At 37.9% G+C, this 15524-nt stretch overlaps 1 protein-coding gene across 1 annotated transcript in view; it reads right to left on the bottom strand.

Moving 5' to 3' along the window:
* Rcd-1 (Required for cell differentiation 1) overlaps positions 1-15524 on the bottom strand; it is a 137890-nt gene that overhangs the window by 85944 nt on the left and 36422 nt on the right. Inside the window, exon 4 of the mRNA XM_090382407.1 lies at positions 11977-12064. Coding sequence (XP_090238533.1) covers positions 11977-12064 — 88 coding nt within the window. The remainder of the gene's footprint in view (positions 1-11976; positions 12065-15524) is intronic.

Below are 15524 nucleotides of genomic sequence, written 5' to 3'. Positions count from 1 at the left end.
CCACTTTTGAGGCGAAAGGAATCATACAACGAATAATTTGGGCATCTCAGATGAGCAGTAGTTAAATCAACTGATAACTGAGATTCAGTCAGAAAAAGTACATGGGGTTTGGCAGACTGCAAGTGGAAATGGACATCATTGACATTAGAATTGAGACCACGTATATTTGTGAAATGAATTAGGAAGTGCTTGGGAGGTTTAGATCTTTTCTCAGATAAGCTTGCTCTATTAGTTTGACAATTCATGGTGTATTCAATAGTAAGAAAAAGTGGGTGGGACATGCCGTATGAAGTAATGAAATTTTTGGATATGGCGTACACGTGGTAAGAATACTCTGCCAGATAGTGACTGACTCCCTCCAGCCACTATCTGGCAGAGTAGAGATAGCAAGATTATGCACTAGCTGATCCAGAAGCCTCCTAGAGAGTTACCAATAGGTCCGGTCCGGTGTACTAACTAGCGGCCAGCCTGCAAACATCGTTTTAGAGCTGTACCCTCGAATTGTAAGGAATATTGGATCTTGCCACGACGTTTATCATAACCTCAAAAGTCATCAATCATACTGCATGATGGAAGAGATAGGGATGGGTTGACCGGAACTTAGCTCTAGAGACTAAACATGGGTTCCACCACTTAAAGCCTCCAATAAGCAAAGTGGTGGTATTTCACCGGTTGATGAGAGACACCTACCACCTAGTACAGTCTGGTAACATAAAGGGGCGGCGTTCCTCCATGTGGTGTGGGCATCACACCTCGACCCCTGCTTACGTTGGCTCACACCTGGGTGGTCACCCTCCATGTACTTGTGCATGGAGGTTATACCCAGGATTACTAACAGTCCCACCATCGTGAAGGTGCAAGCAGAGGATTTGGCTGTCACAGACCGTCTGGACTTCGCCAAAATTGGGTCCACTTGACTTGAGTGTTACCCGAATATCAGTTCCATCAGTGTTTTAGACTCCCATGTCTGGCATATCTGAGAGAATGTCTGTGACCACCTCAAGGACCATATAGGTGACTCTATTTCAGGAAAACAGGGAACATATTGTGCAAAAAGGATAGAGAGAAAAGGACTAGGGTATGTCTGCCAAGGGCAAAGGTTGATGATGTTGTAGGGCAGATATCATCCTTTAAGGGCACAAAGGATGATATCGTTGTAATTACTTAACATGTACAAGACAATGTTGAAAAAAAAAAATGCCGTGAGTTAGGGTTGAATTTGAAAGCATCAGCAATTCTGCCCAGACACGATAGGAGGGAGTATATGATGAGAGCTTTGTCGATCAATTTGGCCCTGGAGAGATTGTGCAATACTCAAGGGGTAGAATTTTTCTCAGACTGGTCTGTACTTGTTAACAGGAGAGACTGCTTCCACAGGGATAGGATACACTTAAATAGAAAGGGTGCAAGAATATTTGCTGATGCTATTGAGGCAGAGTTAGGTGGGTCAGAAAACTGCTAGCTTGGGGGGATACACGGACTAATAGATTAACAGTAGCCGCTGTCAGAGGTAAAAGTAATTCTTGCACTACTTCTATTGAAATGCAATTGAGCAGCAGCCTGGAAAGCAAGGCAATGGGAATTTCCAGGTTGTTGCTGTTGTTGTTGTTTGGTTTTAAGGAGCATTAGCAACTGAGGCCATATTGCTCCAGGAATATGCAGTGGTCATTCCCTGACCTTTCCACATCCTCCATATTTGGTGGTGACGGGCTCGAATCCCAGTCTAATCAAGAAGCATGTGCTACGCACTGCTGCACCTTCCCACTTGGCTCCCGAATTTCAAGGACAGCTGGGAGTCATAGTGGAACAAGTAAATACATGGGCTGTGTTAGGGTAACTAAGAGTGGTGCATGTATACTTGCACGTACACCAATTCTAGGAGTATAGTTAATAAATAAAACGAGCTTGAAGTGCTTATTCAAGCCATCAAAGGCAGATATTGTTGGGATATCAGAGACATGGTGTCACAAAGACACAAGCAGTGCAGAACAGGACAGGACAGGAAGGAAGGAGTTATGCTGTTAGTTAAGAAACACATAAAATCTAAGGAAGTGCATCCAGTTGATGTGGGTGGACAATGCAATGTTAAGTCTGTTTGGTGTGACATAAGCACTGGGAAAGGAAAAATGAGAGTAGGTGTGTGTGTTATAAGCCTAATGAATCTGATGAGTATAATGAGCAATTGTGCAGAGAAATAGAGTGGGCCAGTAAATTAGAGTGTCTTATAATGGGGATTTTCATTTCTCGGATATTGACCGGAATTTGTGGGTTGGTCACTCGCACACTAGCAAAGCTTTTGTGGATTTATTGGATGATTGTTTTCTAAAGTAGCATGTTCGGGTGGCAACTAGAGGGAGTAATACTCTTGATCTGATTATCAGCAGTGATTCTTCATGCATCAAGAATCTGCGGATAAAGAACCACAAGGTGGCAGTGATCACAGTGTGCTGAAGTGGAATTTACTCAAAGAGGTAACTACCATCAAGGGTAAAGGGAAGGGTTTTTGCTTTCATAAAGGTGACTACGGTGGTCTGAGACAGTATTTAAATTCTATACGGTGGAACCAACTGATGATGTTAGCAACAGTAAATTCAAAATGGAAAGCATTCAAAGAATTAATCTTAGAAGCTACTAGGCTTTTCATACCAACAAGGAATGGGATACATATAAATTAACATGTGACACAGAAGCCTATGATGGACATAAGCTGGTCTGTAACCAAGTTACAAAGGAGGTTAGGCAGGCGAAGGCAGATTACGAGAAATCTTTGGCAAAGAATGCAAAGAAAAACAAAGAGTTCTTCACTTATGTAAACTCTAGAAGGAAGGGGATGAATCAGATTGGTCAACTTGATATCGATGGTTCAACTGTCGATGATCCTGCTCAGGAATCTAACAAACTAAATGAATATTTTGCATCGACATTCACACATGAGGAGTTATTCAGGGAGGGGAATGCCAGATGTGTATTCAACTCTGGCGGTAAGCTAGATAAGCTAGATTTTCTAAATACTTTTGTTTTCAAATGCTGGCCTTCTCTACAAATCAGCACATCCAGGAACGGCAAAACTCCTCCTTCCTCTATCTCAGAGGTGAATTCTATGAACGGGGAGAAGCTATTAAGAAAATTCAACGTATCATCCTCACTCCCTTTCCAAATAACTGAAAACGTATCATCAACATACCTTTTCCACGGACGCATAGGGAGAACTGTAGTATTAAACAGTCTAGACTTGAGCTCCTCTATCGCTAAATTAGCTATGATGGCACTGATGGGGGAGCCCATAGCTGCACCAAAAGTATTTAGAAAATCTATGTGCAAAGGCCAATACTCACACTACAACTCAGCTCAGACTAACCATCACAGGAACAGTGTGGTAAGAGCATTAGTGGATAGGACAAAATCTCATTGTAGTACCTCAGAGGATAGAAAAATGGAGTATGAACGTGTTACGGCAGATCTTTTGAAGAAGTGTGGCTACCTCCGGAGGATCATAGAGAAATACTTTAGTGGAGGGCAGAGTAGAAGTGAGTCCTTCACGCCAATAGCCACCGCATACATCCCCTACTATCCGGGTTTATCCGAACGTTTAGCTCGTATATTAAGGAATTACCAGACACGTTGTGTGCAGCTCCCAGGCAGGAAACTGCACACAATTGTGTCACAGGTCAAGGACCCTGTCTTAAATGAAAATATAAGTGGGGTCGTATATAGTATTAAATGCCCGGAGTGTGGGGAATGTTATGTGGGAGAAACAAAACAGCGTCTCAAAGATTGTCTGGGGGAGCACACAAATGCGATAAGAAATGCAGACTATGGTAAATCCGCCATAGCTGAACATTTCTGGGAGAAGCAACATCAAATCTCCCCAGACAAAGCTGTCATCACTGATCAGGCGCATAGATTTTGGGACCGCAAGTGGCTCGAGAGCTTACGAATTAGTTCTATTGAGAATAATATAAATAGAGATGGGGCACACGTATTCATCCCCTCTTTGAGGCGGTAATCCTTGGAGGGGATGAACGTTTTTGCCTGAAACGCTCCTGAGCCACTTCCGGTTCCGACGGGAACAGTATACGTTTACGTGAGATGCACCGCGAACCTGCTGGTATTTAATGATGCACTGCAGAATAGAAGTACACTGTTGAGAAAGAAGGCAGAAGCCTTTGAAAGCTTCAGTTAGTATTTTAGCGCTTTTAACCTAGTATATTTTATTGTATTTTAAATTCGGTATTTGTATTATCATCTTGTATATTTACGGTATATCACAGTTGTCTTATTTTAAAATTGCATTTATCATCAGTAATATGGTATTTTGTTTTGTTTGTAAATAAATTTATTGTAAATATTAAAAATTTTAAGAATTTGGTTTTTCGTCTTTCGTTTTTTACTTCAATGGTTGGTGAGAAACACGAAAAATTATAGTATCAATACATATATTTCTAAACATAAAAACAAACTAGACATCATTCTAAGAAAATTAAGGTCAAACAATGAAATCAACTTACACATCTTACAACAAATTGGGATCCGGAACAACATTTTACCGCATACGTTTGGAATTACCAAACTTCATAAACCCAACCACCCACTACGACCTATAATATCTTTCAGTAAATCAGCCTTCACTAATTTATCTTCTTTCCTAGTTAAAATCATCTCCCCCCTTACCAGATTCTCACAAAGAAAAAAAAAAAAAAAAAAAGACACCGGCTTGGAATCTCATGCACCTGAGATTTCCACATGTAACCAGGAGCATTGTGGGAACTTAGCTTTCTTAAATACACGAGTTCACTCTCAATCCATCATTGCCAACTGAAGACGTGGATAACGAAAGCCACTTGTTATGGCTATTGACCTCCAGTATTAACCATTTATTTTCAACTTTAATATTGACAACCAAGGACAAAGACATGCACTTCTACTTCCTTGCGCATATTTTAACTTCTGTTTTTAAACCCTAACTTACTTACTCCTAATTTAAATTAAAATTATCATCCACCCTATTCAAACATCAATTGCAGATTATAAAAAAAGGTGAGTACCATAATAAATTAAGCTATGCTATCATATTAAGTCAATTATAAATGGTATTTTAAGTAATCTACAATTATCAAATTGTAATAATACATATTTAATTACAACAACATACAAGTTGGTATAAATTAATTTTCAATATCTTCTTCATATTCAGATTCTTCACTTAAATCTGGTGCTGGTAAATTATCCCCTAATTCTACTGATGCTTTTAAATTTAAATAGAATTTGTGATAATCCTTCGGTATTGTCAAATCTTGGCACATTTTCATTAAATCTTTAATCTTTGCTTGAGATATACAAAGTTCCTCATTATAGGTGCTGGGAAGGTTAAGTTGTTCGTTGCTGGATCTTCCTTTAGATCATTTTAGGTTTACTGTTATATATTCATCTTTGTAGTTTGCTTTGAAAAACATTGTGACATGCCTGTCCTGTCCTTTTTGGAATTCAAGGCAGAAAACTTTTCTCCAAGGAACAGAATCTTTAAGTTGTTTGGCAAGAAGAGTAAAATCATAAAAAGTCATCGTATTGCATGATATTTACACAGAATGGTGTAAGTTTTAGTTTTAATCTTGCACCTCTAATTATTTGGGCCCATCCCTCAGGTTTTAACAAGTATATGCAACTTTAGAGTGCATTGAGTCACACTCCATTTCTGAATGGCCTGGCTCAAAAACAGTTTTTAAACTGGGGATAATTTTTAACAAGTATATGCACATTGAAGCCACAAGTGATGAGAAATTTTACATAATTTTTATCGTCATCTGAAACTTCAAAGTCATTCATTGGATCGCAATCTTCATCTTCTAAATCAGATTCCATTCAAAGTGAGGAACACACTACAAGAATTTTTCACATTCTTGTACTCATTATTCCAAATTTTACTTTGGACCGCAAAAATGAGATGTTACAAAGGAGAACTAAACAGTAATTCTCACTGGCAAACTGAGACAAACAAAACCGTACGGTATTATTATAATAAGCCATAGGGTGTAAGGAAGCCTGAGGCTTATGCTGCACCAGCCAAAAAAAAATTTTCTGAATTAACCCTGAGAGCGAGAGAGAAGTAGAAGGGAAACACCAAGAAAGAGAAGAATGATGATATCCAGCTCAGGACCCTGGATGTGCCAAGCTCATACTCACCAGATGTGAGCCCCTGGGGTAGATGTAACAACATGCACAAGCTGGATTCCCCCCACCCTACTGTACACGGCAAAAAGACAAAAGTGGTACTTTCGCGAATTGCTCTGTCAGTATTTACCATGCCAAACTAACAAAATGCCACATTTGTGAATCTTCATGGTGAGAAGTGTTTTTTTTTTTCACAGATAAGTGAAAATGCATGTAACATTTTCAACCACTTGGCCTTGAAATAAACGTATGCGTCTTTGGCAGGGTTGACTAAGAAACAACCTCAAGAAAGAATTTAGATAAAAAGTGCCAAATTTACACATTCATGGTTTTGGCATGGTGCCAAATGATATATCAACTATAAAAATTTGTTTTATTAAATGGCAAAAAATCTGAGAAATACTTGTTGATTTCAATTTTTATTAAAATCTAGAAGGAATATTATGTTGAAGTATGTGCTGTGAAGTGAAAAAAATTACTTTTATATATTATTGGTTAATCATTAACTGGCAACAAGTTAGTTATTCATTGTCTTTTCATTTCTGGTTTTTGTTTTTTACTGACATTGGATAAAGGAAAAACAAAGTGAAACAACCTGAAAAGCAAGTAAGTTTACAATACAGTAAGTGTGCACATAAAATATAAGCACATAACTGTCACCATCTCTTTATTTGCCATAATGGACAGATTTCTAGAGGATTGATATCATTGTGATGCAAAGGTCATTTGCCCATAAGTCTGTCTATCACCATACATCCCATCACACAGCCAGAGGAACAATCCATGTAGCTGTTAAAGGAACAAGGACACTGAAGTCTATGTGAATGCCGACACCAATTCCTGGGACTTGATTAGAACTGAACTATCTTATAAGAAAGTTCAGTTACAGTGTGAGAATGATATCCAACTGATAAGGTAAACTTATTTTGGTTTTAATTCACTACAGTTGATCATGGGCATATAAAGTTAGTGACCGAGACCCTCATTTTCCCAAGAAAGTATGTCAGACTTCATGACAATTGCAATACAGCAAGTAGCCCAACCAGTACTTTTCTTTGGGGGAGGGGGACTAAGGATCAGTGCCACTGCTTTGCCTTAGAAAAAACAATTGAGTTTTCCCTTTGTCATTTTAGATAGTTCAAGAGCATTCACAGAGAGCAGATGTTTCTCTCACTCTTTGCTCTGTGGACAGGTGGACTAGAGGCTAAAGAATTAGATGTTTGGACTAATTTTGGCTTTTGTTAATTTCATTAATATTTTATAAATTTAATTTTTTATACTAATTTTGGCTTTTGTTAATTTCTTTAATATTTTATAAATTTAACAATGGTTGTTACAAGATCTACATTAAATACTTCATCCATGGTTATTGTGACTCGGATGGAAATGGCCATAGGCAATTCCTTTGTAAGTCACTATATCTTTGCTCGCATTAGCTGTGGCATATATTCAAAGGTTGATATAGTTGCTAATCACAGCAAAACTAACAATTTTTTTCATTGTTCCCAATATAAGGAATATACCAATCTCAAATTAAAACTTGCTGCATTATTAGAAGAATTTGAGTCACTGAAGAAACAGGTGCTTTCCCTAGAGGCAAATTTAACTGGGTGTTTTTCTAGTAACCTGTCAATTGATGAATCCCAAGTTCAGGCTCCAGAAGACAATAATCAAGTGCAAACTGCTCTGGTTCCAAAGGATTTAGTTCTATTGGGAGCTTCCACTGTTAGGGAAACAGGTAAAAATTTTTGTAGTAAGAACAGAAACTAGAACCTGAGTATGCACACCAGGAGCAACAATTAATGATGTCACCAATAGACTATTACAATTTATGGTGTAAGTGTTCTTACGAGTATCATCTGATAGCCTCCAAATTTATTATATGCAAGTGACTGCACTTCAAGATCTAGAGATTTATGTTTTACGCAAGACATCAGCTGTGTGAAAGTCTTGGAACTGCGTTTCTGCAACACATGGTAGGCAATGCTTTGCAGCTGCCAATGTCTGTTTTACTGTCTTCTTTCCTTTCTTTTATTTATTTTCTTACTACTAGTTAAAGTTTATTTTCTTATCTTGTATATATGTCAAACATTCTATTCAATGCCTCCCTCAGTTTTCCAATGGACAGTAGAAAAATCCTGAAACATTTTATGTTCAAGAAGGCCTCCCCCCCCCCAAGTGGCATTTCTCCTCTTGTTCTTACAACTTGTACCCAACAATGAATTCCAGTTGTGTCAACTTTCTGCCTTCTTATTCCACTGGTGTTTTTACTTCCAAATGGAAATCTGCTCATATCCAGCCAATTCCTGAAAAAAAAGAATGACAAATTGCTCCCTACCAATTAACGTATTATTAATTGGAATGGAGAGATTAGTCAATTGTAATTAAAGCACTTACCTTGACTCTTTCCAAAATAATGGAGAAATCCACCAACTCTTACACTATCTTAACCTCAAAATGATAAATAATCACCAATATGGATTCCATCAATGTTGACGTTGACCCAATGAGGGATATCCTGGCATATGTAATTCAGAGTTCAGAGAAGCTCAAGCAGTTGCTCTTGACATACTGAGGCTTTCAGTTGTGCTTGAAATAAACATTTCCTAAACAAGCTGCCACATTATGATTTGCCTTCTGTTTCTTTGTAGCTGGGTAGCCAGTTTTCTCTCTGACTGCTCACTAGCTTCTGAACTAATTCTGGAGTTACCCAAGTTTCTTCTTTCTCACACTCTTTAACCCATGTATATTAGTGTCCTTTTCCCTCTTAAATGGAAATCTTATCTGTAGGTTTGTTGATGATAAATTACATTCCACTTTTCAGTTCAACAATGCCTGCTGTGCTCACCTTCTCAAATATATGCTGCCAGTTTCTTAAATGCTATCTCCAGTAGGAAAAAAAAAAAAAGGAAGTCTGCTTCTCCCATGCTCATCTTCAATAACACTGATTTCTAGTGGTGTTGCTGTTGTTTAGTTTTTAGGAGCATTAGCAACTAAGGCCATATTGCTCCGGGGATATGCGGTGGTCAATCCCTGACCTTTCCGCATCCTCCGTATTTGGTGGGCATGGGCTCGAACCTTGGTCTAATCAAGAAGCGTGTGCTACGCACTGCTGCTCCTGCCCACCTGGCTACAGAGGCGCCCTTACGGAGCCATGAGGCATAGGCTCTTCAAAGAAAAATGATCCAATTATAAACTCTGCTGTGAATCCACACCATACTGTAACATATGGATTTTGTAATGGTCTTTCATGCACAGCAGATGGACGAGAATATTTGGCAGTTTTGTGCATTTACAGCCCATGAAGAGTTTTTTGGTTTGGTTTGGTTTGGTTTTATTGGCGCATTAGCTACCCATGAAGAGTGAAATGTACCTCATTAGGCCACAAGATCATTGGAGCCCATGTATCGTCAAGTTCCATACGAGCCAGAAATCATAGAGCAAAGTCTATTCGTTGTTGCTGATAAGACACACTACGTGAATCTTGTACAGAACCAGCATAAAATTATTCGAAGCACTTTATGTACAGTAGACCAAGGAAGGTTCAAGTCTCTTGACACAGCTCTGGCACTACTGACTGGTAGTATTTCGCATTCTGACCATTGCAACCGCTACTTCATCCACTACCTCCGTTCCAATACGTGGTTGTCCCCTGCCTGGAATTACACTTAACTCCCGGGTCACTTTAAATTTCTTTATTAGTTTTCGAAGCCCCACTTATGTCAAAGGTCCTTTATGCAAACCTTTAAGTTTCCGATATTCATGTAGTGCTGCTTGTTTTGTTTGTTTGTTATTTGGCTTTTAGGAGCATTAGCAACTAAGGCCATATTGCTCCGGGGATATGCAGTGGTCATTCCCTGACCTTTCCGCATCCTCTGTATTTGGTGGGTACGGGCTCGAACCCCAGTCTAATCAAGAAGCGTGTGCTACGCACTGCTGCTCCTGCCCATCTGGCTACAGAGGCGCCCTGATTTCTCGACAAGATCACATCTTTATAAACATAACCTAACCTAGACTTAACTGCTTTCTTGACATAAGCACAAATATTTCCTCTGAACTGAAAAAACTAGGTTCTCTTTTGCAATTGGCATTACTTCACTTTATCCTCTAAAAAGCTACTGACACTAAAAACCATAAATCCACTTACCCTACAATGGAATATTGTTCCCACATCTGAGGTTGGTGAAAAACCTTTGTTAAGCTATGTTACTGCAGTGGGGTTTCTCAAGCTCCAGCTAATGAGTTTTTTTTTTTACACTGCAGTGAGAGGATGTGTGTTAAAGAGTAGGGCTTTAGAGTACCTCCACACCATCAACACTTAAATAAATTACCATAAGAAGCATCATTTGTCATATAGCTGTTAAGCAGTACAGCCAGTATTCTAGTTGGAATGTCACAGACTACACAGCAATGGTGTTAGTATTTAAGTTTTAAAGTTAAGTTGAATCCTACATTTTTATCATTCTAATATACATTTAGAAATGCAGTAATTTTTTTTATTACTATACATAATAATACATATACTTTACTTGCTACATAAAGGTTTTTAATGGGAGACAAAAGAGCAGTTGAGAGAGAAGTCATGAATGAAGAAGAGAACATTGAAAATGCTAAAAAAATATGGCAGCAATGGCTGGTAGCAATGGAGGTGAAATCAGCAATAACTGAAGTAAAGGAGAAAAATTTTCTTCGGAAAAAATCAGAAATCGAAATTTATAATGGACCCACATATTCTGCCATGAGATTTAAGTTCAAAATATTAAAACGCTGCTGTTCTGTTTCATTTTCCATTTTTCCTTCAGGTGTCTGTGATTTGACAGAGACAAATACATTGCAAGAGCAGAAAGTTATCCCCAATCTGTCAATATTTTAAAGAGGGTGTCCAATTGTCTAGAGCATTATTCCACAGTGAGTGTGTGCCTTGAATAAAAAACTTAGTACGCTCTGCTGTTGCTATTCTTTTAGGCAACATGTTTGAGAAGTATGGAATTAATTAGGCAACATTTTCGAAAAGTATGGAATTAAAACTGGTAAACCAGATGCAAAGACAGGAAGGAAAAATATCACTTACAAATGGAAGAAATTCACGTGTCTGCTTTTTGTATCTGTGAGAACCGTGGCAGTGTTGTAGAAGGAAAACATTATGGAGATAATATTTTCCTTCTCATATTTGGGAATAGTTTTTGACCCCAAGCTTCCATGTAGTGCTCACAAAAAAGAAAAGCTTTACTACCAGAGCCTCCAATGAAGATCTTGGAGGATGAACAAGTGATACCCAATGTATTTCACTATTATACTTTTTTATAATGTATTTATTAATTAATTTTAGATTAATTATTAGACTTTAGTGACTCTATGCATTCACCTTTTTCTGGTATTCTTTTAAAAAAGAACTTCGTTTGGAATTTATCATACTTCACCACAGTAATGTAACTTTTCTTTTACCACTGCAATGGTCGGTTAAACTTCTAGATAGACCACTTAAAACTCACTTACTTAGAATAAAAAATCATTTATTGTCTTCATTTATATTTTATATTAACATTACAATTTCTAGACCTCTGTGATAAGTGCCAATTCCCAACCAAACGTTTTGATAACCCCTTTATTAATTCTCTCTAACATTATTTGATATGACATTTTTTTATATCTGCATAACATCCAACTACCAATTTATCAGGTAGCTAGCTATAATGAATTGATGCAAAGGCAAATTATGCCATCACACTTCAGCGTGGAATGTATGTATATGATTGTAAAAAATAACAATCAATGGGTGAAAAGTAAAAATCAATGGCATGTGCATACCTTGAAGAAATGCTGACCTCGTCTCAGGATGGGAAGCAACACACTGCAGTAAAGCCAAAGCATTACAGACTCTGTTAGACTGATGAGCCTATGAATAAGAAAATACATAACCTCTTTAATGAAAAGAACCAGTCAGCATGTAGTTTTGATAGAAAAAGTTTTGTTTCATAAATTTGACAAAATGCTAAAATATTAACTCAGCTCTTTCTTATCTTCCTATCTATTTCCTTTCTTTCCTATCTACACTTCAGTCAGTTCCTACTTAGTGGGAGCTGTCATTACTTTTACTAAGCCATAAAATTCTCCTTTCTCAGGAGTTCCCAACTCACAAGAATGCAAAACCTCTCAATATTTGTTTACATCACATTTTGCTACCATATAGCTTTTATATAACATGCTGGCCATGCTATATAAAAGATCATCCACAAAAAGAAATATCCAACCCCCCCCCCCCAAGTACTTTAAATGAGAAAATGCTTAACTATGGTGACCAGACATCTTGTTTTCCCAAAATTTTAATGTAATAGTTTATCCAACAGTTTTTATCATCTCTGTTTGCACAAATTCATTTTCAATCTCAAACTAGAACTACCAAACATGAATTCATTAAAGGCACTCACATTTTTAGGAGGAGTGTAGAGGCAAAGTCATGCAAAAATTTCTCATTCTTTATGTAATGTCATAAACATGCCTTTTGAATTAAAGCAGAAATTGCACCAGATAAGGGAAAATACTCAAGAGAATTAAACACTACCAAATATACTTGACAGCTTGAGCAAAATTTAACAGAGCAAAGTCAGGGGCAATTACAGCATTCTTTGGTCTGCAACCACAGCAGGAGAAAATTTCCGTATAAATTTAGGTTTCACAACTTATCCAGCCCAATGGCTTGTCTGTATTACAAGGTTTGGCACTCATGGGGAACATTTGATATCTCTTCCACTTCCTACCATGAATCACAACAAGTTGTCCTGCATGCCATTACTGTTTTTACACCAAAACTGATTGACACTATAAATTCACTATCCCTGTGGACTGTAGATGTGCAAATTGTATCCCCAATTCACAAGGGGGATCAAAAGTCGACACGAGTAATTACAGACCTGTTAGCTTAACTTCTGTTCCAGGGAAAATAATGGAGTTACTGGTTAAAGAAGTAATGCAGGACTAACTAGACAGGAATGCTGTTATTCTTCAGTCACAGCATAGATGTATTAAGGGAAAGGTCTTGTATGACCAATTTGATTGGATACTACAATGCAGTGACAAAGGCACTGGATGCAAAAAATTAATTTTGATATGAAATACAGGTAGCCCTCGATTTACGTTGGGGTTAGGTTCCTGGGGGGGGGGACAGGCACAAATGGAACCCTTTATATAATGGAGTCAATCGGAAATCACAGGATTAAGTTCCGGGCACCAAAAATTTGACTTACCACTTTGCATCAATTGATTTATTTTATTAGCATTCATCATAGTTGTAGTAATAGTCAATGGAGGCATATTCATAGCCCTACACACATTAGGGCGGCTTTCACCAGATTCCATCCTCCGAATATTGCACTAGAATTCAATTAACTATTTTTACTAGAAATGCATGTCTTTATTCTATTAAATTAAAAACTTTATAACACTATTGGAAAAAACTGCATACAGCTATCACTATCATTATTATTTAATTTATTAATAGCACATTCCAACGGGTAAACAGCGTAAACAACAACCAACTGAATGCTTCACCGCATGGACCTTTACTACCCGCATTCACGAGTGGTTACTTTGAGGACGGGAATCTTTCTCGTCTCTGATATGAATCCGCTAATTGCTGATTAGTTCAGATTGTCCTAAATCACGTGAACAGTGAACGATACATAGCACAGTATGATGCCGATAAATTTTGTCTGACAATTTTAAACTTTTAATTTATAAAAAAAATTTTTTTAAATAAATAAAAATGAAAATGCCTTTGTGGTTAGTGATCAGCACTATTGCGAATCGGCGCAAATCAGACCAGCACAAAACAAGAACTACCTGTACTTGGATTTCAGGAACACTTTTTTTTTTTTTTTTTTTTTTTTATGAAAACCTCAAACACGAAAGGTATCAAAACCTATAGTACTTAGTACCGTGCATGGGTTGAAGGAGAAGTATGGGGGAAGAGGGATGCCGGAAACTTTGCTCTAGAGACTAAACATGGGTTTCACCACTTCAAGCCTCCAATAAGCAAAGTGTTGTTATTTCACCGGTTGATGAAAGTCATCTACCACCTTGCACATAAGACTGCTGTACAAATCAGAGCAGTGTGGCATTAAGGGCAAGTTACTGCTCTGAATAAATGGATGGTTGGGTGGAAGATGACAGTGGTTATTAATGGACACTGCACTTCATGAACTAATGTTATTAGTGGAGTCCCCCAGTGCTCAGTGCTGGGTCCATTGTTGTTTTCAATATTTATTAATGATATTGATGAAAGTGTATCAGGCTTAATGTCTAAGTTTACAGATGATACAAAGGTTTGCAGTTTGGATGATAATAACAGGAATGCAAGGTAATGCATATAGGAAACCAGTAATCCCAGAGTAACCTATCAACTGTGTGGTACAACACTCAGGTTAGTGGAAAGTGAGAAGGACCTGGGGTAATTGTGCATTTAGTTCTACATGCAGTGCAGACAGAATATTAGGCCACCTCATGGTGTGTTAAGTGATATACAGGAATTCTGCTGTGTTTAGGCAGTGTTTCCCAAACTGGGGTCCATAGACCAGTTCCAGAGGGGTCTGCAAAACATTCAGAAGGTATTAAGTAATATGTGTTTATTTTCTTAAAAAATATACTGATAGAATCACAATGAATTTCATTATAGAACATCACTTATTTTCGATACGATTAGTATACAGTATATAACCGCATACATATTTCAAATTATTTATTCTATGTTAGAGTTTTATAGCAAATCGATGATAAATAAAGTTATTATATATGAGGGTAATTGTTCAGTCAGATATGAAGTTTTCTGAGCACTGCACATGGGCTGCCAGAGCACGTCATGGAGTTTTGTCAATGATATATAGGAATTTTGCTAGCAGAGACAAGGAGGTGATTGTATAAGGCAATGGTCAGACCACACCTTGAGTACTGCGTACAGGTCTGGAGGCCTCATTTTAGGAAGGATGTAGAATTGCTAGAACGAGTACAGAGAAGGACAACAAAATTGGTGAGAGGAACGAGGGGGTGCTCTTAAGAAGAGAGGCTTAAGTTCTGCAAGTGGCAGCATCTGGGAGACTAGGCACCTGCAGGGTGATCTATCTGATTGAGGTGTATAAGGCCTTGAAGGGTTTGAACAGGCTCAATGTTCGTGGGATACTTCAGCTTGCTCAGATTAAGAACCTGAGGGGGCATAGATTCAAACTGAGGAAAGACAGTTGTAGAATAGATGTGCGGAAGTTTGCCTTTAGCCAGTAGGTAGTTGATTGCTGGAACAGACTTCCATCTGTCATTGTGGAAGTTGATAGCTTAAATAAATTTAAAGCTGAACTAGACAAACATTT

Source organism: Mastigoproctus giganteus, chromosome 1 (assembly GCF_048544385.1).
Source record: "Mastigoproctus giganteus isolate SK-2022 chromosome 1, ASM4854438v1, whole genome shotgun sequence".
Lineage (NCBI taxonomy): Eukaryota > Metazoa > Arthropoda > Arachnida > Uropygi > Thelyphonidae > Mastigoproctus > Mastigoproctus giganteus.
This window is presented reverse-complemented; position numbering and strand designations above follow the sequence as displayed.